At 45.0% G+C, this 27407-nt stretch overlaps 1 protein-coding gene across 1 annotated transcript in view; it reads right to left on the bottom strand.

Annotated features, from left to right (window-relative positions):
- Window positions 1-27407, bottom strand: part of LOC307157727 (uncharacterized protein) — a gene marked incomplete at its 5' end in the record, with an annotated part of 174088 nt that overhangs the window by 57055 nt on the left and 89626 nt on the right. The window contains 16 exon segments of the mRNA XM_079869651.1: window positions 1685-1747; window positions 3557-3649; window positions 3748-3906; window positions 4084-4404; window positions 4620-4697; window positions 4937-5239; window positions 8836-9153; window positions 9230-9553; window positions 9767-10081; window positions 10201-10521; window positions 10785-11099; window positions 22520-22821; window positions 23006-23205; window positions 23579-23866; window positions 24122-24204; window positions 24879-25065. Coding sequence (XP_079725777.1) covers window positions 1685-1747; window positions 3557-3649; window positions 3748-3906; window positions 4084-4404; window positions 4620-4697; window positions 4937-5239; window positions 8836-9153; window positions 9230-9553; window positions 9767-10081; window positions 10201-10521; window positions 10785-11099; window positions 22520-22821; window positions 23006-23205; window positions 23579-23866; window positions 24122-24204; window positions 24879-25065 — 3670 coding nt within the window.

Genomic DNA, 27407 nt, shown 5'->3' with positions numbered 1-27407 from the left:
AACAAACATGCCCCTACCCCAAAAGATCACGCCCCTATCTTAATAGCTCTGGCCCAAAATTCACGAACACACTATATGCAACACAGGCACCTCCCCCCTAATGAGTGCATAGGCCCCTTACTGCTGATTGGCCACAAGTGTATTTTGGCACTTTCAACAGTGTTTCTCAGAAATCGCTTACAGCACCTTTAATGTACATGACTCTGCTTCATCCCTCTATATAAGTCCCGATCATTGTCCAAAGTGCAACTTCACGTAATGCTTTACCACACTCCTGCTCTCTACACACCACCCCAGCAGCTTTTGTAGCCATCTGATTGGTTTCTCAAGGATCATCAAAGATGTTGATCCAAGAACATGTACTTGAAATCAGGTTCACCAGCACTTGTTACTGATGTGACTGGCTTGTCGGGCACTTCTCACTCACCTTACAGTCTAGCTGATCCCACAAAAGTGCAATGGGGTTAGGATCAGGTGTATCGGCCAGTCCATCCTGTCAGTCCTCCTGATGACTGCTTTGTCCCAAATAGTTTTTGCTGTGTTAGGACAACCCATTGGCCCAACGACGGAATCCAACAGGGTGGGCAAAGGTATAATGCATTTAGGTCTTTTACATGCGCTTCTGTAAAGTTTACTTAATGTATTAGAATTTAGTTTCAATTTTACTTCAGCTCCATAATCTAACTCCAGTTCCATATCACTATAAAGTTTAGACTGAGATTATTACTAATTTTAGTTGTGTTGTTAATTTAGATATTTGATTATTCTAGAATCCCCTTACTCTTCAGTTCTTCATTTATTAGGGATCCGAACGCCGGCCGGGTTACGTAGATCTTCACAGACACAAACACACCAGTCTGACCTTAGTCATTAGTCTTAGTTAGGGTTAACTATTACCTTTTTAGTCGGTTGCCTACTTCTCGCTCGTACAAAAAAAAAGTGTAGTTTATTTATGTAGTTATTATTAACTTGCTAAGTCACTGATAGACAGAAATTAAAAGGTCTTCAGATGATGTGCCTACTGCCTACTACTCCATTCATTCATGAGCCTTTAGTTTGACCTATCCTGGACACGTGTTTGAGAAAACACCAGACTCCACCCATACTGATTTCAGAAGAATACAGAATCAATCAAATATAACAACAATTTATTTGTCAGGTAAAAATGTATCATACAACACAATTAAACAATTATAAGCCAATTCAGAAATGATAAATACACAACATCACTTGCTCAAAGATATATCTAAGCGTGAGAAACATTCCTTAACATTCCATGTTATGCTCTATACCCATGTTATTTTAATCATATGTTGATAATGCTGTTAAAATGCTGTCTAAAATGATTTTCGCTTTCTCTGACTTTATTTTAAATGTGGTAAATATAGAATGAATAGGATAGATTCATCCAAAACCATAAAGCACTGGATCTTTAATAGCAATATAAGAAACTCCCAGTAGCTCCCATGATTTCATGAAAAGATGAAGTGGGTGTGGTCAGTGAGTCATATGGCCCCACCCTCTTTGTTTGACTCCTCCCCCACATCACCATCATCATAGCCTGTTATTAAAAATAAAAGCAAATTCCCATTCTCTGTTGTTTTAATTGCATTTAGGCTTAGTTTAGTTGAGCAACATAAAAATTAAATGTATCTGGTTATGTAAACAGATGATAGTATCTTACCTAACCGTTTTTTCCCATCTTCATTGCTGTTCTTCACATCATCATACTCCTCCTGATCTCCCTCTGATACACATGTAAAATAAAACCACATTATAGCTTGTAATACACTTTTAATACCATATCCCTCAGACTCTCCTCATGACAGTCTGGGTCTATTAGATTATGATGCACTGAGATCCAGGCAGACGAGATTATGTCTTGAATTATTAAGGAATAACACATTTTATTAAAATGTAGCAAATAAGTTTCAATATAAGATAGAAAAGTAAATAAAAGTATTAATATCCAAAAGAATTGTAAAAGATAAGATCAGAGTATAGAGAAAGAAGGACCCAAAAGAAGTATAATATTTGCAGAATGAAAGGAGAAAAAAGAAAGAAGAGGCAGAAGAAGCACAGAGTCTTCTGAAACGATTTTATTTGCAGTGCCTACAGGAAAGGACTAGGGAAAGTACCTATTGAAGTTCTTCTCTTGAAAACATTTAATGATGGACTCAAGACAAAATGTACCCTAGCAGGTCTGAGGTCATGGTCTAAGGGACATGGAATAATTTAATAAGCAATTGTGGTTTTGCACCTTTAAGACCTTTAAGAGAATATTGCAGATTTTGCATTATCTCATGTCTGCAGAGATGGAAAGAGACTTATTTTGATACCATGTTACATCACGTAATCAATCCTGATGGAAAATACACCCAGTCAACAGGATGAACCAATCAATTGACGAAAATGAAAATCAATGAACATGTAAAATAATAATCATGCAACACAAGGAATATAACGATTAAGCTAATAATGGTTAAATGAATATAGCAATCAATGACTAGAATTCATAAAGAAAAGATTAATAAGATGCATAGAAAGGAAACATTTATTTAAAAGACATTAATAAAAGACATCAGTAAAAATCTTTGAACACTGTGAAAACACATCCCAAGGCCATGTTTTTTTTTTTTTTTTCATTTTACTGCTCTGCAACTTGTTTTGTTTTTAAAGCACAACTGAGTTCTGTGTAAACGGCACTGTTGCTCACAGCATTTTCAGGGCTAATTCACACCGCAGTAACAGATGCATGAGACAATCATCAGATCACAGTTTTTTGAGAAATCATACCATACTCCATGACCCGACAAATGCAGATGGAAGATGTTCAGTCCGTGGAAAAAAACAGTGACCAGCGGCATCAGACAGTGACAATAACACACTGATCCAGTATGTACACTGAAGTATGTCTGTTGCTCAGCATCTGTCAGTAGCCAAATGTTTGAACTAAACTATTTCTGTTTCAATAAACTATCATTTATTCAAAGAGCTGATGTGATCATTCATACCATATTTTTACTTATTTGAAAATTAATTGGGTTTGGGAAGCTAAGTAAGCTCTTTATTTCTTCTAACTCTACAAATGCACCAAATATAACCCCCTGCTTAGTGCTTAACACTCTCTAAAAATTCACACAAGATCTTCACTGACACGACATAAACATGCAGCTTTGTGGTTTGGTGGCTGGTAAAGTCTTATCTACAGATTCATCTGATTACACATCAACAACCCAGAAACAAAAATAGTCACACCGATCTGACATTCTCAGTGGAGAGACTTTCATGAATAATATATTTTTTTTCATATGATTAAAATTGATAAGGCAAATGTGAATGAAAGAAAAAGCTGGATCAGTGGATCAGATCTGGATCACTGATGTCTCCCCTTATTTCAGGATAAAGTGATATTCATCAGTTCACACTTACATATAATCAGATAGAGTAAAGAGTATGTGTATTTGTCATTCTGTCCAAGAGGAGGCTACAGGGGATCTCTAAACATAAATTGTAACATAATTAAAGCTTTTACCATTTTCCCATGATGACTCACCCCTCTGAGTGAAGTGATATTGTCTGTGATGAATCTCTTGATAAACGGCCTCAGTCGAAGTCCTGTTAAGTCCTGTGTACCAGTCAGAGAGAGCTGTGAGTGTAGACAGACAAACCTGCCGTCAGTTCACAACACATGACTGATCACACACTGAATAACACACAATATGACAGTCTCTGGATCTCTCCTACCTCTCCTCATCACTCTTTTCCGTTGAATCAGTATAAGCAGTGGCACTAAGAGCAGTAAGAGCAAAACTCCCAGTACAACCACAAGCACAGAGAGAGACACTGGAGGAGTTTGTGGAGGAGAAGCTGATGTTGTGGCAGGAGTAGTGGACTCTGACAAATCTGGCAAGACAGACACAAACAAACACACACACACACACACACACACACACACACACACACACACACACACACACACACACACACACACACAAAAGTATTTGGGAGAAAATAAAAAGCAAATACGCACATATTATTAGCACATTATTTAGAAATGACTAATATCGGTCAGTGTGTTGCTCTGACCTGCACAGGTGAGTCCAGCGTGCTCTTTGTGGGAGCAGTCAGTGTGGTTCTTCAGGGAGAGAGGACAGTCCCACAAGTGAATCTCATTCCCTCTGCACTCGACTCTGTTCAACCACACAACACCTTTACCAGCACCAAAGACTGAATTCACATCAGCTCTCAGTGCTGCTCCACAACCCAGCTGCCTGCAGACCACCTGAGCATCGCTGATGTCCCACAGATCAGCACAGACTGAACCCCACACAGCGTTATGATACACCTCCAGCCTCCCAGAGCACTGGCCCAAACCTCCACTCAGTCTGAGAGGAACACGATCTAAATCACACACAGCAACATCACTGACCAGCTTCAGGACACCAATCACAACAAAACACAGAAACTTAACTAAGACGGCTTTAAATGTATGATTAGTGGATTACATTTATGAATCTGATTATGATTTTTAAATGCAAATAAATTCTAAATTTATTTTTAAATTTAAATTTAAATGCACATTTTAATGGAAAACAGTCTTAAATTAAAAATCTTACTTGAACACTGTCTCTGGTAAGGAGATGGTGAGGTAGAACATGTCAGACGACTCCGAGGAGATTCATGATTCTCCTCCTCTGAGATTAAATATAAAGAGAACTGAACATTAGGACACAAAATTCATAACTTCTCATAGTGAAACATATCAATGTGAAAACATAATTTAAGCCTCATAAATCCTAAAAAATATTAGTCTCTGTCCATCATCTCAGTTTAGTGTTTCAGAAACAGTTTATTCACCACATTATATATAAACATTGTGTTTAAAGAAACATAACTACTGAGACCATCTTACATTATTTAAACATAATCTCACTTGAGCAGGTGATTTTGGCCACTTCATCATTATCACAGTCATTCTGTCCCCAGGGTGAAGATGGACACTGCCACAGATTTGAATCATGTGGTCGACATTTCACTTTATCTAGCCAGTTACGAGCTGATTCCAGTCTTGCTGTAGAATCAGACAAAACACCAGATCTTCCACAGTTCAGCTCTTGACAGATCAGACTCACTGTGTCTGGTTCCATCTGGTTCCAGCACACATTACCCCAGGATCCATTGTAGAAAACCTCCACATTCCCTTCACAGCCCTCAGTTAACCTGATCTCTTTAAACTCTAGATAGAAAAGGATGTGGATTAAAAATACTGGAAAATAGGTTGTGCTAAACCTAAAATATCACCAAAATAACTGGTTAAGGCTAATGCATGCTGCTATCACTGGTAGCATCTGAAAAATATACTTAATTATGATTATGATACCAGTGATTATGAATCTCTCCTCCATGAACTGCCACCTTAACATGGTGGAGGGGTTTGAGTACCCGAATGACCCTAGGAGCTATGTTGTCTGGGGCTATATGCCCCTGGTAGGGTCTCCCAAGGCAAACAGGTCCTAGGCGACAGGTCAGACTAAGAGTGGTTCAATAAACCCTTTATGAATAATATTAAATCGAGGACCGTGACGTCGCCCGGTATGGCGCAGCCGGGGCCCCACCCTGGAGCCAGGCCCGGGGTTGGAGCTCGTATGCGAGCGCCTGGTGGCCGGGCCTCCCCCATGGGGTCCGGCCGGGCTCAGCCCGAAGGAGTGACGTGGGGCCGCCTTCCCGTGGGCTCACCACCTACAGGAGGGACCATAAGGGGCCGGTGCTGAGAGGACCGGGTGAGAGTCAAATGTGGGGGCCTCGACAACCCGATCCCTGGACACGGAAACTAGCTCTAGGGACGTGGAACGTCACCTTGCTGGCGGGAAAGGAGCCTGAGATTGTGGGTGAGGTTGAGAGGTTCCAACTAGAGATAGTCGGGATCACCTCTATGCACAGCTTGAGCTCTGGAACCACACTCCTTGAGAGAGGATGGACTCTTCAACATTCTGGAGTTGCCCATGGTGAGAGGCGGCGGGCTGGTGTGGGTTTGCTTATAGCCCCCCAGCTCAGCCGCCATGTGTTGGAGTTTACCCCGGTGAACGAGAGGGTCGTTTCCCTGTGCCTACGGGTCGGGGATAGGTCTCTCACTGTAGTTTCTGCCTACGGGCCAAACGGCAGTGCAGAGTACCCGGCCTTCTTGGAGTCTTTGGGAGGGGTGCTGGGAAGTGCTCCGACTGGGGACTCCGTCGTTTTACTGGGGGACTTCAATGCCCACGTGGGCAGTGGCAGTGACACCTGGAGGGGCGTGATTGGGAGGAACGGCCCCCCTGATCTGAACCCGAGCGGTGTTCAGTTATTGGACTTATGTGCTAGTTACAGCTTGTCCATAACGAACACCATGTTCAAGCATAAGGGTGTCCATCAGTGCACGTGGCACCAGGACACCCTAGGCCGTAGGTCGATGATCGACTTGATGTGGTCGTTTCATCTGACCTAAGGCTGTATGTCTTGGACACTCGGGTGAAGAGAGGGGCGGAGCTGTCAACTGATCACCACCTGGTGGTGAGTTGTATCCGATGCCGGGGGAGGAAGTTGGACAGACTCGGCAGACCCAAGCGTACTGTAAGGGTCTGCTGGGAACGTTTGGCCGAGTCTCCTGTCAGAGAGATCTTCAACTCCCACCTCCGGCGAGGGAGGCTGGAGATATTGAGTCCGAGTGGACCATGTTCTCCACCTCCATTGTCGAAGCGGCCGCTCGGAGCTGTGGCCGTAAGGTCTCCGGTGCCTGTCGAGGCAGCAATCCCCGAACCCGGTGGTGGACACCGGAAGTAAAGGATGCCATCAAGCTGATGAAGGAGTCCTATCGGGCCTGGTTGGCTTGTGGGACTCCTGAGGCAGTTGACGGGTACCAGCAGGCCAAGCGGACTGCAGCCCGGGTGGTTGTGGAGGCAAAAACTCGGGCCTGGGAGGAGTTCGGTGAGGCCATAGAGAAGGACTATCGGCTGGCCTTGAAGAGATTCTGGCAAACCGTCCGGCGCCTCAGGAGAGGGAAGCAGTGCCCTACCAACGCTGTCTACAGTGGAGGTGGGCAGCTGTTGACCTCAACTGGGGATGTCGTTGGACGGTGGAAGGAATACTTTGAGGATCTCCTCAATCCCGCCGTCACGTCTTCCATTGAGGAAGCAGAGGCTGAGGGCTCAGAGGTGGACTCGTCCATCACCCAGACTGAAGTCACAGAGGTAGTCAAGAAACTCGGTGGCAAGGCACTGGGGGTGGATGACATCTGCCCTGAGTACCTCAAGTCTCTGGATGTTGTGGGGCTGTCTTGGCTGACACACCTCTGCAGCATCGCGTGGCGGTCGGGGACAGTGCCTCTGGACTGGCAGACCGGGGTGGTGGTCCCTCTTTTTAAGAAGGGGGACCGGAGGGTGTGTTCCAACTTCAGGGGGGTCACACTTCTCAGCCTCCCTGGGAAAGTCTATGCCAGGGTACTGGAGAGGAGAATACGGCCGATAGTAGAACCTCGGATTCAGGAGGAACAGTGCGGTTTTCGTCCAGGCCGTGGAACACTGGACCAGCTCTATACCCTCTACAGGGTGCTGGAGGGTTCATGGGAGTTTGCCCAACCAATCCACATGTGTTTTGTGGATTTGGAGATGGCATTCGACTGTGTCCCTCGCGGCGGACTGTGGAGGGTGCTCCGGGAGTATGGGGTCCGGGATCCTTTGCTAAGGGCTCTACGGTCCCTGTATGACCGAAGCAGGAGCTTGGTTCACATTGCCGGCAGTAAGTCAGACTTCTTCCCGGTGCATGTTGGACTCCGGCAGGGCTGCCCTTTGTCGCCGGTTCTGTTCATAATTTTTATGGACAGAATTTCTAGGCGCAGCCAGGGGCCGGAGGGTGTCAGGTTTGGGGACAACACGATTTCGTCTCTGCTCTTTGCGGATGATGTTGTCGTGTTGGCCCCATCAGACCAGGACCTTCAGCGTTCACTGGGACAGTTTGCAGCTGAGTGTGAAGCGGCTGGGATGAGAATCAGCACCTCCAAATCCGAGGCCATGGTTCTCAGTCGGAAAAGGGTGGCTTGCCCACTTCAGGTTGGTGGAGAGTTCCTGCCTCAAGTGGAGGAGTTTAAGTATCTTGGGGTTTTGTTCACGAGTGAGGGAAGGATGGAACGGGAGATTGACAGAAGGATTGGTGCAGCTTCTGCAGTAATGGGTCATGACCGAAAGGACAAGATCCCGGATACAGGTGGCTGAAATGAGCTTTCTCCGCAGGGTGGCTGGGCGATCCCTTAGAGATAGGGTGAGAAGCTTGGTCACTCAGGAGGAGCTCAGAGTAGAGCCGCTGCTCCTCCACATCGAGAGGGGTCAGCTGAGGTGGCTCGGGCATCTGTTCCGGATGCCTCCTGGACGCCTTCCCGGGAAGGAAGGGACTATGTCTCCCGGCTGGCCTGGGAACGCCTCAGTGTCCCCCCGGAAGAGCTAGAGGAAGTGTCTAGGGAGAGGGAAGTCTGGGCATCTCTGCTTAGACTGCTGCCCCCGCGACCAGGCCCCGGATAAGCGGAAGAGGATGGTATGGTATGGTATGGTATGGTATATTATGAATCTTATGTACAACTTGATTCTGCTTGGTCAATATAAAAATATTTAAAAAGAAGTAGAGGCATCCATGGCAGCGCTGTCTATCAGACCATCGATACAGTAAGATGGTATTTGTTGTAAAATATGAGCCATCGACTCCTGATTATCCTGGTGTTTATTTTGCAAAAATTACAAGCTGCACATTATTCCTTTAAACATTTGAAATTATACATTTAAAAATCAATCACATTACTTTACTGATTACCTGAGCACACGACTCCTACATCCTGCTTGTGTTGACAGTCATGTTTCCCCCAGCCTGGAGAAGAGCAGTTCCACAGGGATGTCTCATTCCCCTCACACTCAACCTCATCCAGCCATATGGGTCCAGAACCAGGACCAAACCAGGCTGGTACCTGCTGGTTACTGAGGGCCACTCCACACTGCAGCTGTCTGCACACCACATGGGCATCTTTAATATCCCAGGAGTCATCACACACTGTCCCCCATGAGCCGCTGTGAAAAACCTCCAGCCTCCCTGCACAGTCTCCCCCAGAACCCTCCAGCCTGATGGACCCGCGACCTGATATTCAGAGAGAGAAAAACACATTATTGATCACTAACAACTGAAGAATCTGCCCAGATGTTGTTGTTCTCACCAAGGCAGGTGATTGACAGCTGTTGTGTGGAGCTGCAGTGGAGAGTTTGTGGAGAGCTGCAGTTCCCCAGATGAGCTTCACTCCCAGAGCACTGGAAGCCCGTCACACACTCACGACTGTGTTCAGGACTGGATGAAGAGGAGCCGGAGAAGTTCAGCACAGAGCCACAGCCCAGCTGTCTGCAGACCACAGAGGATTCAGTGAGACTCCAGGAGTCCAGCAGAACTCTCCTCCAGATCTGATGGATGGAAACTTCCAGCTCCCCCTCACACTGTCTCTCTCCAGACAACCGCACCAGACCGTCATGAACAGCCAGAGAGGAACCTGAAATATGCGGCATTTTATTAACATATTGCAGGTTGGATAATATGCTTTACAATAATAATTCATTTTACACAATAATAAATTCAGAAATTAAGGGCATTAATCATTCAGTCTGAAATGAATGTGAAATACAAGGAAATGAAATACTTTATTTATACTATAAAGTCTTTCAACAGCATGAAATCAATAATTCTTCCAGTTATATGGACTCACTAGAGCAGACAACTCCAACATCTCGTCTATGAGAACATTCAGCTCGACTCCATGAAGAGACGGAACATTCTGAGAGTTTTGTTTCTTTCCCATCACAATCAAACACATCAGCCCAGATTTCACCACTTCCCTCTCCAAACCAGTCTGATCCCACAACAGATACAGCAATCCCACAATTCAGCTGTCTACAGAGGACACTGGCAGCTCTCATATCCCAGCATGCATCACACACTGCGCCCCATTTACTGAAGTACTGACGCTCAACTCGACCAGAACAGATGTCAGGACCGTTGACCAGTCTGAGGTCAGTGTAACCTGGACAAAGAACACAGAGTTTACTGAAATTTATCAAACAAAGAAGAAACCAATCAAATAATTACATTTTAGTTAACAATTTGATTTCTCTATTGAAAGGCTGAACATTGACATTTTACCAGAACATATCAGTCCTACGTCATTGTCATGGGTGCAGTTTATATTATGCGAGGTTGATGATGGACAGCGTCGAATCTGGGACTCATTTCCTCTGCACTGAATCTCTTGTGTCCACATCTGAGCGTCTCCTTTTCTAAAAGCATCTTCTCCCAGCACCTGTACAGGAGCCCCACAGTCCAGCTCTCTACACACAACCTCTGCATCCTGCTGGTCAAAGGCAGCGTCACACACTGAAACCCAGCCGCCTACAAGCATCTCCACTCTCCCAGAACACAGGTGAGACCCGTCCACAAGTTTTGACCTTCCGTAGTTTATTGTTTCTGAATATATTTACACAACAGGGAAGATCATCTTTCACAATGATTATGATATGGACATAAAACAATAGTCCTTTCATTAATAATAGATTTTATAAATAGATCAAATTAAGTTAAGACAATAAAATATACTATTCATCAATTAGTTGCTTGTGATTTGCTCTGACAATAAATTACATTCAGTTATTTTAAATTGCTTATAAGATGTTTATCAATGAAAGTCTGATCAGTGATGCGTTAACAGTGTGATGTATGGAGCCGCTCACCTGAGCATCTGACTCCAGCATCTTCACCATGACCACAGTTACTAACACCCCATCCTCTTGATCTACAGTTCTTCAGTGTTGACTCTGATCCTCTACAGAACACAGCATCCATCCAGATTGGTCCTGATCCTGGTCCAAAGTAAGCAAAACCCACAGCCTCTAGAGCCTCTCCACATCCCAGCTCTCTACAAACCACTGCAGCATCAGTCATATCCCAGTCATCATCACACACTGTTCCCCACTGACCATCATGATGAACCTCCACTCTACCAGCACAGGGACTGTTACCACCAACTAACCTCACAGTCTCGAAATCTGTACATGAAAGAGAGAAAGGGATCCAATCAAAGTAAAAAAAAACATAAGATGCAAAAAGTTGGTAAATGAAAATATATATAAATATTTTGAACTGGACAACTAAAGCTGGGCATGAGTGTATAACAAATTGGTTGCCTGTAAAAGTTCAAATAATTTATAACATGTAAATGATAACTAATGATCTAGTGTCACGATCTTACGTTTCTGAAGTTTCTAAAGGCTTCTATTCATTTTCTAGTGGTCTAATGCCATCATAGACAAACTGCTTAAACTTTTTATTTTGTACCTTTACAGCCTATTTTGCACTTACCAGATGTGGTTATAGTGACTATAGAGGAGATTAAAACGAGTGTCAGAAATCCCTCCATCTTCTTCTGCTCGTCACACTGTTTGTTTGACTCTGTTTCTCCTCTGCTGCCTCAAACACACTGAAGAAACTGGCTCCTGTCAGTCCCCTAAAGAGAGAGAGACTCTCACAGCTGCCAATGACACTCACTATTACCTTATTAGACACAACAGAGGAAATCATCAAACACAATCACTGACAAATCAGAGGAGGCATTTCTGATTTACACCATATATATCGAGAGAACATCTGCGCTGATGAACGGGACTCCTCCTCCACCATAAAAACACACTTCACTGAAGATAGAATCATATCTTTCATAAGTCAGGATGGTGATAAAGTCTCACTAGAGAGAGAATCACTGTAGGTTATATTCAGCATCAAAGCCTGTATCCGCACACACAACATACAAGACACTTTATTTTACACACAAAAATACTTGATCTTTGCTTTAAATATAAAAAAATTATAAGAAGTTCTTTTTTGGGAGTGACAAATGTGCATAATATTAAGTTTAATACACTGGTATCATATTTTAACAAAGAGCACAATAAACAGCAAGTTAAAAAATATATAAAATGAATTGGGCTGTTCTGTGTACAACAAACACAGGCTTATTTTCTGATCCAAAGGTTCAATGGCCAATGGCTTCATATCAAGCATTTGAGGATGTAGATGTGTTTAATACTGCAATGAGTAATACATCCAGCAGATGGCAGCAACACACTTATTGTAAAGAGAAGCGACAAGAGTCTTGACCTTGTGGAAATAATTTGTTCAGAAATTGATAATTTCTCTTTTTACAGCTACAAATCTTTTTTTTTTTTTTTATAGCGCAAATTTCACTGAAGATTTATTTTACTCCTTGTCTGTACTCTGCAGTGAGTGATATTTCTTGTAATTTTTTCATTTGTTAATTATAATTATAATTTCTAAATTAAGAGTTTATTAAATTAATATTATTAATAATAATTATAATTAATTATTATTATTATTGCATAGTCATATTGAATGAGGAAAAATGGGGGTTTCCTTCCTTTTTTTTTTTTTTGTCCTTCACGTCTGTTTGTAACAGATACAAATATCAATACAAATATAAAAAAAAAAAAAAAAATAGAAGATAAAACAAAAATGTGTTACAACACTCCCTGGCCTTCAACATTTTTATCCATTTTCCACATATTCAACTACATATTAGTTTAATTTAAGTTGAAGTTGCAGTGAACTGTTAAATACTGGGTTGTTCTGTTTAATAGTGATGTTCTGAACTGGTAAGAGGTTCAGTCACAGTCCTGTTGCATCATTATTTTTTTGCCAATGAGCAAAGTACATCATTTCTCACAAGCCTCTGAAAAACGGTCCAATAATGTCACTTTGAATTACAAATAATATAGCAAATGAATTACAACGAATATGGCAAATTGAAAGAAAAAGCACACAGATGAAGTTAATAAGCAACAACATGAAAGCAAAGCATATTCTCTTTCAGTTTAAATGTAGAAAAATTCCTAAATGTAATTGATCTGGCATATTTCAAAGAGTTTCAAAATATTTATGAATGCAACTAAAACTTAATAATATGCAGCAATTAAACTCTGCTTATAAAAGCTGCATATAAAACAATGTGAGGTGGTGGGTGTGGTCACTGACTTAAACAGTCCCTCCCTTGCTCCTTCCCAAAATAATCACAAAAAATTAATGTATCAATTTAGGTTTATAAAGTAGCACATTGAACTCATCAATGTTTGAAATACATTAGAATATTTAGTTATGAAGATTAAACGGGACCTATTCAGTGAGAGATAAAGCAGGACACAATAACTTACCAAACAGGTCTGTCACATCTTCACTCACATTCCTCACATTATTACTCCCTCTGATACAAATGTGTCTGTTAGGGTGTACCGTCGGTGAAGGTGTAAAATCAATGACGATGGAGAAGAATTTTCAGTCCAGGGTGTTTATTTTGGTGCAAAAGTGATTCCCAAGCAAAAATATAGGGGTCCCCAGGGTTCAGTTCTTGGTCCCCTCCTCTTCTCAATCTACACCACATCACTGGGACACATCATACAGGCACACGGCTTCTCCTACCACTGCTATGCTGATGACACACAGCTCTTCCTCTCGTTTCAACCAGATGATCCCACAATAGCTGCACGGGTCACAAGCTGTCTGGCGGACATCTCCACATGGATGAAGGAACATCACCTACAGCTCAACCTGGCAAAGACTGAGCTTCTCGTTCTCCCTGCCAATCCGTCACTACAGCACGACATCACCATCCAGCTAGATTCATCATCAATCACCCCATCAAGGTCAGTCAGAAACCTTGGAGTAACGTTTGATGACCAGCTGACCTTCACAGATCACATTTCAAAGACAGCTCGATCATGCAGGTTTGCACTGCACAACATCAGGAAGATCAGGTCTTTCCTAACTGAGCATGCAACACAACTTCTTGTCCAGGCCCTGGTCATTTCTAGGCTTGACTACTGTAATGCTCTTCTGGCAGGACTTCCAGCATGTGCAACCAAACCCCTACAGTTGATCCAGAATGCTGCAGCTCGCCTTGTCTTCAACGAGCCCAAGAGGGCACACGTCACTCCACTGTTCATCTCTCTGCACTGGCTACCTCTCGCTGCTCGCATCAAGTTCAAGGCATTGACGCTTGCTTACAGATCTGTCACACGCTCAGCTCCCTCCTACTTTCACTCACTCCTACGAGTCTACATCCCTACCAGACGCCTACGATCGGTCAACGAGCGACGCCTCGTGGTTCCATCACAGAGAGCCACAAAATCACTTTCCAGAACATTCTCATTCACAGTTCCGTGCTGGTGGAACGCTCTCCCCACCCTCATCCGGAATGCAGAATCCCTGACAACATTCAAAGCACAGCTAAAAACCCATCTCTTCCGTGAGCACTTAACCTCATGAAAAAAAAAAAAAAAAAAAAAAACCTTTCCCTTTGAAACATCACTTATCAGGCTTATGCTACTCTGATTAATGCCTGAACTTCGTATCTTGAGCACTCCTTGCGTTGTTGTTGTTTTTGCCTCTTCATGATGACTCGCTTAATTTAGTCCTAATTTGTAAGTCGCTTTGGATAAAAGCGTCTGCTAAATGACTAAATGTAATGTAAATGTAATATATACAGTAACAAAAACTAAGGCAAAAGAAATATATATATATAAATCCATAAGAGGTTCACATGTATTCTGGCTATGCCAATATCCAGGCCCAAAAATAGTGATCCCACACTCCAAACACTCTCCCAAAAATGGCTACCAGGAGCCCTTTTATAGAGTTAGGCTCCTCCCATTTCTGGAACATACCATGTATAAATAAATGATCATTTTAAAGCAAGATAAAACTACACAAATATTTTAAACAAATGGTATGAACATGCAACCTATGCATCACACTGTTAATTACAAAATCATGTCTAAACATTGCAAAGAAAAATGTCAGAGAAATGATAGTTTCCCTGATTTCCCCCTGTGGTGTCACAGACAATGTTGGGAGTAACGCATTACAAAAGTAATTAATTAATGTAATGCATTGCTTTTTGCTGTAACGCGGTAATGTAAGGCATTACAGGGGGAAAAAATGTAATATTTTACTCTGTACAAATGTCAGTAACGCGCGTTACAATGCATTGTTAGTTAACCCGGAATAAAGTGGTAGTTTTCATACAAATTCGCCAAAATCACCGCGAGATCAGCAGAGGAGAAACGTCCGCGCAAAATGTTTCACTTCCTGTAGTCAGACAGAGCAGAGATGAGTGAGCCTGCAGCTGATCTAACATCGGATAGTACATTCTCTAGATGGGCATATGCCCATTACTTTAAGTTTGTGAAAAATAAGGATATGAAGAACATCGTAGTCATGCACTTTGTGTGTTACACCTAAAGAACTGTCAACTTCCCGAAATAGCACCAGTAATTTAACCAAACACTTACAGAGGTGCCACAGTCACGTGAAGTTAGCAAAACGGAAGCAAGCAGAGGATGACAGTGGCGATCATAGATATTATATAGAGACTAGATGCCCTATTGGCCGCTGGGCACTGAGAAATGCGGCCGCCATCTTAAACCGGTCGTACTCCTAGTTTCGTTGCATGGCAGCAGTAGATGCCAGAGAGCAGTGTGGAGCATTTTTCCTGTTCTAATCGGCGGACCATCGTAAATAGAGCCCGGGGGATTACTTTTGTGAATAGAATATTACCAGATAATTGAGAAGGAGCAAGGATCTTTGATATTACTGTACTGAAATCGTAGCCAGCTAACGTTAGCTAGGCTATGTTTACTGCACCAGCCGATGTTCACCCGGCATGGAGAGCTGGGGTAAAGTAATAATTACAAGAGCTTCTCTGTTATTTTAGTCCCGTCCGAATGTGTCATCTCCGTAATCATTACGGACAATGTCAGTAAAGATTACGGCGACTTTTACCTTCTGTAAAAAGGTCCGGGAAAATAACCTCAGGAAACGTTTATATTAATAGACGTGCGAATATACCCTCTGTAAATCAAGTAATTTCGAGTTTAAAAGTAGTTTCCTGTGGTTATTTGTATTAATGTGTTTTCCACATACCATTCAGATCAGAAAGAAGTTCGAAAGCACTTGTTAGAGGCACGAAACTTATAGCGTTAGGTAAGTGCCTATTACCAACATAATCCAAACTGAAGTTATAATATATATAATATATATATATATTGTTCGACCGGACATAACTGTTTTATATGTATATATATAAATATAGGTTATTTGTGTTTGCGCACGTGATATCAGGAAGCAATGTAATACACACACGTTTCTTCAACTTATTAAAATATTTTACTTTACTGCAACTATCCGTTTCTGCTTCTTTATCATATTTATAGTGTGTGATTTATAAAATACCTTATATCCTACATCACATATTTTGATTTTGGACGTCTTATATCTTATATACCTTATATCTTATTTCAGAATATTATATTACTGTTAAGCCTACTATGAATATTAAAATACGCCGAACCTTGTGTCCTGTATCATAGCAACATGAATGACCTTTGCAGCAAAAAACCCCGCGTGAAAATCAGTTCGGTATTCAGTGAGATATTATTAATTAAATGCGCTGACAGCTCATTGCACCTGCCATACAGATTACACTGAGTGGAGCGAGTGACCGGTCTAAGATGGCGGCCCTACGGCTCGACCGCGCCAATAGGCAGTAGCGGTCGATAGGGCGTCTATCTATACGATGTCTATGGTGGAGATAACACGACGATGAAGCAGCCAAAATTAACGTTCTCCCGATCTGAGATACTACTTCAGCCTCAAGAGGTGAGGAGACTTGTGGCGGAGTATGTTGTTGAAGATATGCTGCCGCTTTCAACAGTGGAATCGCCAGCTTTTCGAAAACTCGTCAACAAGATCCCTGTCGCCACAAGCAGCAGCAGCAATAATGATGACAATTAAGCAAGGCTATACTTAAACAGGTCAATTTTTACTGGACTACTGCTATTAGTTTACGTAGTTCTAGCCATCAGAACAGATACATAACGCCATTGTGAATCACGTCAATAGGCCTGTGTATTAAGATGAAATGTAGTCCAAAAAACCTCTGTTTAACACAATAAATCACATGATGCGTAGCGGTCCTGAACTTGAATTCAAAGGTTATTATCGAAATGTGGATGCACTGCCTGTTTTTGCCCCACATCGATTTATCTACTTATTTATTTGAAATTTGAAATATAATGTGGTGTAGAGCATTTTTGTAAGGGCTGTCCGTGCTGAATATGAACAATGAATATTGAAACACTAGGGTGCGCTAGGCTACCTGTACTATGAGAACATTTACATTGAAAAACATGTCTCAAAAATTTTACATATGTATGCAGAGACTTTGGTCTTTTTAAAAGGAAAGCTAATGAATTTATACAAAGGCTACTTTCGAGATGCCCACTATCCATGACTAAGAAGAATGTGAAACATGTCGCATGTTTAATCACACTTAGAATGCAGCCTATTGTATAAGTTTTCTAGCTTTCTAGCTTTAAATAAGACCAAAGCTGGTTGCATTAGGGGTGTACATTGTAAGGCCCATTAGCTAATGTCACAATAATAATTAACACCTAATAATGAATAATAAATACACACTACACATTTGTAATATTTTGTGTTTTCTTATTATTATGACCGATGAATTTGATATCTGGTTATTTTCTTATATTTTCAGCATGTACTTCCAAGTAGAAAAACCTTCTCAAAGGACTTGGATAAAGCATACGCAGTCATGACAAGGGAACTCAAAAAGACCATTGAAGTACAGAACCATGTGTCCACCACCGCTGATCTTTGGAGCGCAAATAACAGAAGCTACCTTGGGGTCACAGTGCACTGGATCGACAATGAAAGTTTGAAACGGAGGAAGGTGGCAATAGCTTGTAGAAGATTCAGGGGTCGCCATACTTATGATAAAATTGCTACAGAGCTTGAGGACATTTTCTCAGAATATGGCCTAACTCATGACAAAATCATGGCATGTGTGACCGATAACGGTAGCAACTTTGTGAAGGCATTTCAGGAGTATCAGCATGTTGAGTCCGAAGAGGAGGAGGAAGAAGTGGAGGAGGACAGTGGCGAAGAGGAAGCGCACTTCACAGACCTTCACAGTGTGCTTACTAGCGCTGATGATGAAGATGCCCAGGTTGGGCTATAGCCTATGTGTACTGCCTCCCCACCAGAGGTGTGCAGCCCACACACTGAATATAGTTGCAAACAATGAGGTGGATAAATGGCTTGCAACCAATCCAGAATCAAGAGCGGTCTACCGTAGTGCTACAGCCAAATGTTCTGCGCTTTGGACAAAGTCCAGCCGCTCCACTGTTGCAGCTGAGTGCGTTGAAGAGGTTAGTGATAAAAAGTTGATTGTCCCCACAGTGACACGGTGGAACTCATTTTATGATGCCTATGCAAGAATCACAGAAATGCCTCTCACTGACATTAATAATCTCTGCACAAAGTTTCAGATTAAATGTATGAATGACAGGGAATACCAGTTTCTTAAGGAATACTGTGCCATTATGAAGCCTTTTACTGTTGCGCTGGACATTCTACAGGGAGAGGAGACTTGTTTTTATGGCATATAAGGCTCAAAATGATTTAGATATGGAAAGAGGAATTCTTCTCAACTACCACCAATAAAGTTTTAAAATTCTTCTTTATTAAATAAGTTCAGCAGACAGTGAAGTTCGGGTTTGTTCCGATCAGAGCTTGTGAGTGGAGAGCGCATTTCTGAATATTCCGCAGGGTCGCTCGCTCAACCCAGATGTCCTGTTGCCTGGTTCGAAGATATGTGGAGTAAGGGCTGCTTCCAACTAAAAGTTTTAGTTGTTCATTTAAGTCATTCATGGACAAATCTCCCCTTTATATTGATTTAATTACTAATTTAGCCTACAGGATAATGAGCGTTTACGTAATATAGCCGCACTCAAGCGCACGACCGCACGCATAAAGCTTGCCACAAAGAACCGGTAAAAGTAATGATTATGAATGCGTCTAAATGTGTCTAAATACGTTGTGAATGTGAATGTGCATTATACGCTGAGTTTTGGATCATTTATGAGACGAACTCCAGTTCACTCGCCGGCGCCTCCAATGTCGTGATTGTCTGCTATATTTACTTCTTATAAATCCAGGCAATTGGTTCATGAAACATTGATTAAAATTAAGATATAATTAATACAAAACGAAATTCAATTTAAAGAAAGGCAGCTGTTCTGTTTGAGGTCTCTGTTAAAAGTTTTAAAGCAGTCTTTTAGTGGCGCTTTCAGAGCGCTCGTCCGTAACTCGAGAACTGACACGTTGTTTTTTCCCTCATTGTAATTTTGCCTCATTAAGTAATTGCTCCAGATCTCCTCTCATAGTGTCCATTGGATTGGATGAGGGCTTTGATTAGTACTGAGTATTATCGAGTTGGCGAAGAGCTTCACTCATGTATTTCTTCTTGTCCCACACACAAACAGCACCCCCCTTATCAGCACTTTTTATGATTATGTCATCTCTCTCCAAAAGCCATGTAAGTGCTTGAGATTCAAGATTCTGGATCTACGGATCTCAAAGGATAATGAGGGATTCCTGCATACATCTATCTTCAGAAAGGCAACTGATCGTAATACCTTACTGCATGCAAATAGCTTTCATCCTCCATGGCTTATTGATAACATACCCTTTGGACAGATCCAGAGACTAAGGCGTATATGTGATTCGGATCAGGATTTCCAAAATCAATCTATGGATATGCAGCAGCGTTTTCGACAGAGAGGATATCGAACACAAACTCTCATTCAAGCTCACAATAGAGCCCAATCACTTGAAAGGAAGAGTCTGCTTCAGTCTAGACCCAAAAGAGTGTCAACTCAGAAACCCTACTTTGTCACTCATTACAGCAAGGAGGCAGTCCAGATTAAACACATTATAAAGAAAAACTGGAATATTATTGAATGTGACCCTACTTTACGGGAAATTTTCACGGAACCCCATGGGATCAGCTTTAGGAGGGCCCCCACAATTAAAGACAAGTTAGTAAAAAGTTACCTCCCTGCTCCTAAACGTGAAATCTGGCTTTGTCAACCCAAGGGAAACTTTCCTTGAGGCAATTGTAATTATTGTGAGAATATGACTAAAACTGATATGTTTATTGATGTTTTTAGCAATAAGACGTACACTGTTAACAGTTTTATAAATTGCAATACTACCCATGTTGTCTATCGTTTAGAATGTACTTGTGGTTGTTTTTACGTAGGCCTCACCAAAAGGAGACTAAGAGACAGGGTAGCTGAGCATAGGTATGCCATTCAGACTGGAAATATTAATTATCCAATGGCCAAACATTATATAGACGCTAAACATGGGAGGGATTTGACCTTACGAGTAGTGGGCATTGAGGCTATTCGCCTTGATGCCAGGGGTGGGGATATAATCAAACGCCTTAAACAAAGGGAGACATACTGGATCTATTCCTTGAGGGCCACCAGGCATCCAGGTCTCAATGAGGATTTTGACCTCTCACCTTTTCTGTGATTGTTGTGTCCCAATAGGTACAGTGTATTTCTGTTTGTGAATGTAATGTTCATTTTTTGTTAATTTTGTTTTGAACCATCTTGTCTATGAAATTTGAATTATGAGGGATAACATTAGCCTATTTATACTTATTGACTTCACATATTGTGTGGAGTACACTAGTTGTTTGAAGTGATGTTCCCTTTCGTCCTGGGAACTCCAACGTGTCGTCGGGGGAGTTCCCTGACGAATTGGGATCACGCTAGGGAGCCAATTGCCTTCAAAAGAATTAAAACAAGCCAATGACCATTGGCATGCAAGATTTGCATTCCGCGACCCGCCTACCAGCGCGGGTATAAAAGGCGGAAGTAAACATTGCGCAATGCTTTTTGCTTCGGAGCCTTCAGTGTGTCTCTGTGTGAGCTGCTGTTTTTGCCTGAAGAATTACAGAGAAGAAAGGAAGAAGATCCTCTGTCGCTGGTGTGACGGCGCTTCAAGCGATCACCGCGTCCCGCTGCCGGGCGAGTTCTCTTCTGAAAAAAAAAAAAAAAAAAAGTCGTTTTCACAGCTGGTATTGGGTGAGTGCAGCCAAAGTCCTTTTAGGCAAGTCGTGCCACTCGGCCGCCATCTTGGCAACGCCTCCGGGCAGCTATTTCGGACTAACAAGACCAGGCTCCTATCTAAATGAATGGGCAGAGAGTCAGAACTGCACTTTCACTGGTCACCGGGACATAAAAACTGCATGTATAGAAACAGCAGTAAAATATGATAAAAATCGCTGAAAAAGTTTGATGACTTTGCCCAAAAATAAGGTTTAAAACGCCTTTTTCCCCACAGGTTATACTTTTACTACGCATGCGCAAGGGTTCACGTTCACGACACCAACTTCATTTACGTCTCTATCCAGAATGCCGGTGTTGTGCCAAGCACTTAAACAATTATATGTATTTAAATGTCTGAAACCTAAAATAAACATTATGTGGTTAAAACACTGAACAGTTGTGATATAGCCTATGACAAGCGCTGAGCGCGTCCGTCTTTGGCTCAGCGCCAGCCACAGCGCGAAAGCACAGGTTGAATATGGCAGTTATGTCACGTCACTGTACATTCGCTCCTTAGTGGTCAGTTGCTGACTGTTAAAAGCAGATGATTGGCTTTCCAGCGGGAGGGGCGGGACATGTGCATACAACCGCCATCTTTGCCGTTACGGGTTTTCCTTATATAGTTGTATTGAGGATTGAGGAAGTGGCATGTCTCTTATATAAATTGTCTCTGGTGCAGCACACAGGCTTGCAGTTTCCCCGTTGTGTCTGCCGCGGTGGTCCCTCGGCGCTTCGGCGCGTATTGAGCATTCTTCTTCTCTTTCTCTTTCTCTTTCCTTCTCTTCTAAAAGAGCATCACGGGCGTTTCGCGTCCTTTTCAGGATGTCGTTTCACCCGTGCGTTTCTGGATGCGGTCAACTTCTCCCTCAGGAAGATGGTCATAAACACTGCCTCTCGTGTTTGGGCTTAGGGCACGCTGAGGCAGCGTTTGTGAACGAGTTATGTTCCCATTGCGGGAACATGACTCTGGCGATGCTGCGTTCAAGACTGCGAACCCTGAAACATGGGGGAGTCCCTTCAGAGAATCCCCAATCTAGTTCGTCTGCCTGTTCAGTTCGGCAGGCGGCTACTTCGGTGATTCCTGTTGGTGAGCGTATGAGGATTGCAGTGAAGAATGCTCCGACTGGTGAAAGACCCTCTCGGGCTTCTCACTCGAGCTCGCTGCCATTGGTTGTCTCGGCGGAGCTTCCAGGGCCGTCTCGTGCGGTCCCGGTTGTTTCCTTCGGGGCGCCGCCTGAGGATCAGATGTCGATCGCGGCATCGGAGGAAGAGCGGTCATCTTCTGGTGATGACTCAGCGGGTCTACCCCCTTCGGGTGTGGTGGCCGCGGCTGAGCCGGATCCAGAAATGGGCGCTATGCTCGAAAGGGCGGCCGCGAATGTCGGGCTTGCGTGGAACCCTCCACCGGGGTCCCGAACCTTCACGGCTGGATGATTGGTGTCTCGGAGGGGGCCGTGCTGTTGCCCCGCGGCCCGCTCCAGTACCATTCTTCCCTGAAGTGCATGAGGAGTTGAGGAAGTCTTGGCTGGCCCCTCTGGCGACCAGGCGTAGGCAACCTCGCTCCTCCTTCCTCACCACCCTCGACGGCGGGGCGGCGCACGGGTACGAGGGAATCCCCCCAGTGGAGCGGTCGGTTGCGATGCAGCTGTGTCCAAAGACCGCTTCCACTTGGCGGGGTGCCCCTTCACTCCCCTCCCGCGCCTGTAAGTTTTCCTCTGGTCTGACCAGGGATGCTTACATGGCGTGTGGAGACGCCGCCTCCGCCCTGCATGCCATGGCGCTGCTCCAACTCCATCAGGCTAAAGCACTCCATGACTTGCAGGCGGGTGGTCCCGACTCAGCTCTGCTGCAGGAGCTGCGTGCGGCGATGGACTTCGCCCTCCGGGCGACGAAAGTCACCACACGTTCGCTGGGTCGGGCGATGTCCACCTTGGTGGTCCAGGAGCGCCACCTCTGGCTTACCCTTGCGGATATGCGCGATGTTGAGAAGAACAAACTTCTCAACTTCCCCATATCCCAAGGCGGCCTCTTCGGCGACGCGGTGGAGAGCTTTGCCCAAGAGTTCTCCGCCGCCCAGAAGCAGTCGGAAGCAATACGGCATGTCCTGCACAGGAAACGGGCTGCTGCTGGCCCGTCTACTGTTGCCGTAGAGCCTCCGGCTGCTTCCCGTCGCCGAGGACGTCCTCCTGCGCCAGCTCCTCCTTCAGGGCAGCAGTCTAACCCTGGAGGCCGGAAGTCTGGTCACAAGAGGACGGCCCACTCCGCTCAGGCGCCCCCGGCCCCTTCCCGTAAAAGGAAGGGAGGGAAGCGTTCCTGAGACGGGCGACCTGAGGGAGGATCGGGATGCTGCTCTTCAGGAGGGTGCCTCTGCACACCTCCTTCCCCCGGGGGAGGGCCGGGCGGAGAATTTTTTGTTCCATTTTCTTTCTGTTCAGAAGTTTCTGTTCCCAAAGTTTCAATAAAAGAGCAGTTTCTACCTTCTCCTTCAGGTCATCCACGGTCGAGACTGGTGGGCACACAGTCTCCTTCACCCAAGAGGGCCAGAATGGCAGTGGATGCCGTCTCCGAGCGGCATCGCTCCCGTTCCCCTCTTCCCAGTCTACGGACAGCAGCGACGCAGCCCCTGGTGCGTCGCTCCTGTCTGCGGTTGGGCCCGGAGGCACAGAGACCAGTTCACGAGGAGGCAGGGCCTCGTTCCTCATCTCTTCCCCTCCCCTCGCCACTGGGCAGCCCGAAGCAGATTGCCCACGGGCCTTCTCTGCCGTCTGCCCACAGGGGGAAACAGGTTGGCGTCAAGTTCCACGCCCAGACCCCGCTCTCGGTCGCTACAATGCCACCGGAGCCGGGTCCCTGTCTTCCGCCTCGCTGCCCCTCCGCGCGTACGTGGGCTTGTTGGGACGGTTTCTGGAGGCCTGGCTAGAGCTTCCAACTCCGTCCCGATGGCTCATCCGCACCATCCAGTTCGGCTATGCAATTCAATTTGCACGCCGGCCTCCCAAGTTCAGGGGCGTCCACTTCACCCGAGTGCGGTCAGTGGATGCCCCTGTCTTGCGGAAAGAGATCGGCGTCCTGCTGGCGAAGGACGCGATCGAGCCGGTCCCTCCTGCCGAGATGAGGTCCGGGTTTTACAGCCCATACTTCATTGTACCCAAGAAAGGCGGTGGGTTACGGCCAATCCTGGACCTGCGTGTTTTGAATCGGGCCCTGCACAAACTCCCGTTCAAAATATTCACGCAGAAGCGCATTTTCGAATGCATCCGTCCCCAGGATTGGTTTGCAGCGATCGACCTGAAGGACGCGTACTTTCACGTCTCGATTCTTCCTCGACACAGACCGTTTCTACGGTTTGCGTTCGAGGGTCGAGCGTATCAGTACAAAGTCCTACCCTTCGGGCTGGCCCTGTCGCCTCGTGTCTTCACGAAAGTCGTGGAGGCGGCCATTGTTCCCATGAGAGAACAAGGCGTTCGCATTCTCAACTATCTCGACGACTGGCTTATTCTAGCTCACTCGCGAGATGTGTTGTGCTGTGGACCCCTCAAGGGGTTTCTCAGACACAAGCATGTACTGGTCCGTACGGACAGCAGTGCGACCGTTGCGTACATCAACCATCAAGGTGGTCTACGCTCCCGTCGTATGTCTCCCACCTCCTCCTATGGAGTCAGAAGCATCTGAGGTCGCTTCGTGCCGTTCATGTTCCAGGGGAGCTCAACCGTGTGGCAGCCTATAGCTCTCACGGTTGCCTCCCCTACCAGGAGAATGGCGACTCCATCCCCAGACGGTCCAGCTGATTTGGAGTGTCTTCGGAGTCGCACTGGTAGACCTGTTTGCTTCTCCGGACACGACCCATTGCCAGTGGTTTTACTCCCTGACCGAGGGGACCCTCGGCACGGACGCCCTGGCTCACAGCTGGCCCCGGGACCTGCGCAAGTATACGTTTCCCCCAGTGAGCCTTCTTGCTCAGACTCTGTGCAAGGTCAGGGAGGACGAGGAGCAGGTCCTGTTAGTGGCGCCGTATTGGCCCACCAGGACTTGGTTCACGGAACTCATGCTCCTCGCGACAGCCCCTCCTTGGCCGATTCCTCTGAGGAAGGACCTGCTTTCTCAGAGACGGGGCACTCTATGGCACCCGCATCCAGACCTCTGGAAACTCCATGTCTGGTCCCTGGACGGGACACGGAGGTTCTAGATGGCCTGCCACAGGCAGTGGTAGATACCATCACTTCCGCTAGAGCCCCCTCTACGAGGCGCCTCTATGCGTTGAAGTGGAACCTGTTCGTCGATTGGTGTTCCTCCCGTCAGGAGGACTCCCGAACTTGCCCGATCAGAGTCGTGCTTTCCTTCCCGCAAGATGGGTTGGAGCGAAGGCTGTCTCCCTCCACCCTCAAAGTGTATGTCGCTGCAATAGCAGCGCATCACGATGCAGTAGAAGGTAAGTCCTTGGGGAAGCACGACCTGGTCATCAGATTCCTTAAGGGTGCTAGGAGGTTAAATCCACCTCGTGTTTTGCACTCTGTACCCTCTTGGGACCTAGCTCTGGTTCTTAGAGCTCTTCAAAGTCCTCCCTTTGAGCCCTTGTCAACAGTTGAGTTGAATATCCTGTCCATTAAGACAGCGCTCCTGTTGGCATTGGCTTCTTTCAAGAGGGTCGGGGATCTGCAGGCTTTTTCGGTCGACGAATCGTGCCTAGAGTTCGGGCCGGGCCTTTCTCATGTTGTATTGAGACCCCAGCTCGGATATGTGCCCAAGGTTCCTACCACTCCCTTCGTGGACCAGGTAGTGAACCTGCAAGCGCTGCCCCAGGAGGAGGCAGACCCAGCCCTAGCTTTTCTCTGTCCCGTCCGCGCCTTGCGGGTTTATATTGACAGAACGCAAAGCTTCAGGACCTCAGATCAGCTCTTTGTCTGTTACGGAGGCCAGCAGAAGGGGAAGGCTGTCTCCAAGCAGAGGTTAGCCCACTGGTTAGTGGATGCTATCACCTGAGCGTATGAGTCTCTGGGTGAGCCTTGTCCTCCCAGGTTGCGTGCTCACTCTACTAGAGGTGTTGCCGCTTCCTGGGCTTTGGCTCAAGGCGCCTTGCTGACAGACATCTGTAGAGCTGCGGGCTGGGCGACACAGAACACGTTCGCTAGATTCTATAGCCTACGTGTGGAACCTGTTTCCTCCTGAGTACTCGCTACAGCCAGTGGTGCGAGGGAATAGGTTGTGTCGGCTTGCTACGCCATTCAGTGCCTCGGCCGGATACGTGCGTCTTTGCTCCGTTGGCGTCCTACGTCGGTGAGCCTCGTGAGTTCCTCCATCACCCCTCCGGTGCCAGGCGTGGCGGACCGCCTGGCGCCAGGTCTGCTACCTCTAGTAGGGAGTTGCTAGTAGACTGGGTGTTTCCCAGTGGTCTCTACGGTGACCCATGATGCCACGTGCAGTTCAGCCGTGTCTTCCCCTTGACAGTTCTGTCGTCCCTGTTGAGTACGCTCCCACTTCCCTCGGATTGGGACTACCTCAGGGACTGCCATATGTTTCACTATCCCAATGGGTTAGTACATATGTGTATTCCAGGCCTTCTTCAGGCAGGCTGGGCTTCCGCAGCGTTCCCCCCCCCCCCCTTTTTTTGTACAGTTTATAGGTATTTTATGCTCTCAACTTAAAATTATTTCCAACCTTAATTTTATTGACGCAGTATGACGTTAATTTTTCTATTTTTCATTAATTAATAGGAGGTAATTAAAAATGCATGTATAATAATTATGCAAAAAAATAGATAATATGAAAGCACAGGATTAAAGGATAAAATAAAAATGGTGTCAGCAGCATCTTGAATATTATTTTTATGTGAACAACTTAACTATTGAATAATTAACTTAAAACAAAGATATAAGTACAGAGGAAATATGATAGGCTACTACAGTGAACAAAACAAACTAAACATAGTAAAGCTTTTAGACCCAGCAAATAAGCAAGTAAATAAATAAATAAAACCAGTAAGAAATCTGAAAGGAGGAAGGAATCAAGTTAAACACTGAACTCTACTTACATTAATTATTTCGACAGAAACTGTTTGGCCCTTTAACTGAACGGGAATCCTCCTCTACCTTACAGAGACACTTTACTGAGGAGACACACACATGATAAAGTGCTGACAAAGTCCAGCTGTCATGAGAGTCAATGTGGGAAACACAAAGTCTGACACCGGAGAGAAGAGATGACAAACACTGACAACTACCCTGGCTTGAGGAGCACTGGGTGTTAATAATATGCTAGGAAAGCATTTACACAGCAAACGACAATTTGTGAATAATAAAAAAAAAAAAA

This window comes from Squalius cephalus (genome assembly GCF_949319135.1).
Source record: "Squalius cephalus genome assembly, chromosome: 4".
Taxonomy (NCBI): domain Eukaryota; kingdom Metazoa; phylum Chordata; class Actinopteri; order Cypriniformes; family Leuciscidae; genus Squalius; species Squalius cephalus.
Note: the sequence above shows the minus strand (reverse complement) of the source record. Positions and strands in the feature narration are given on the sequence as shown.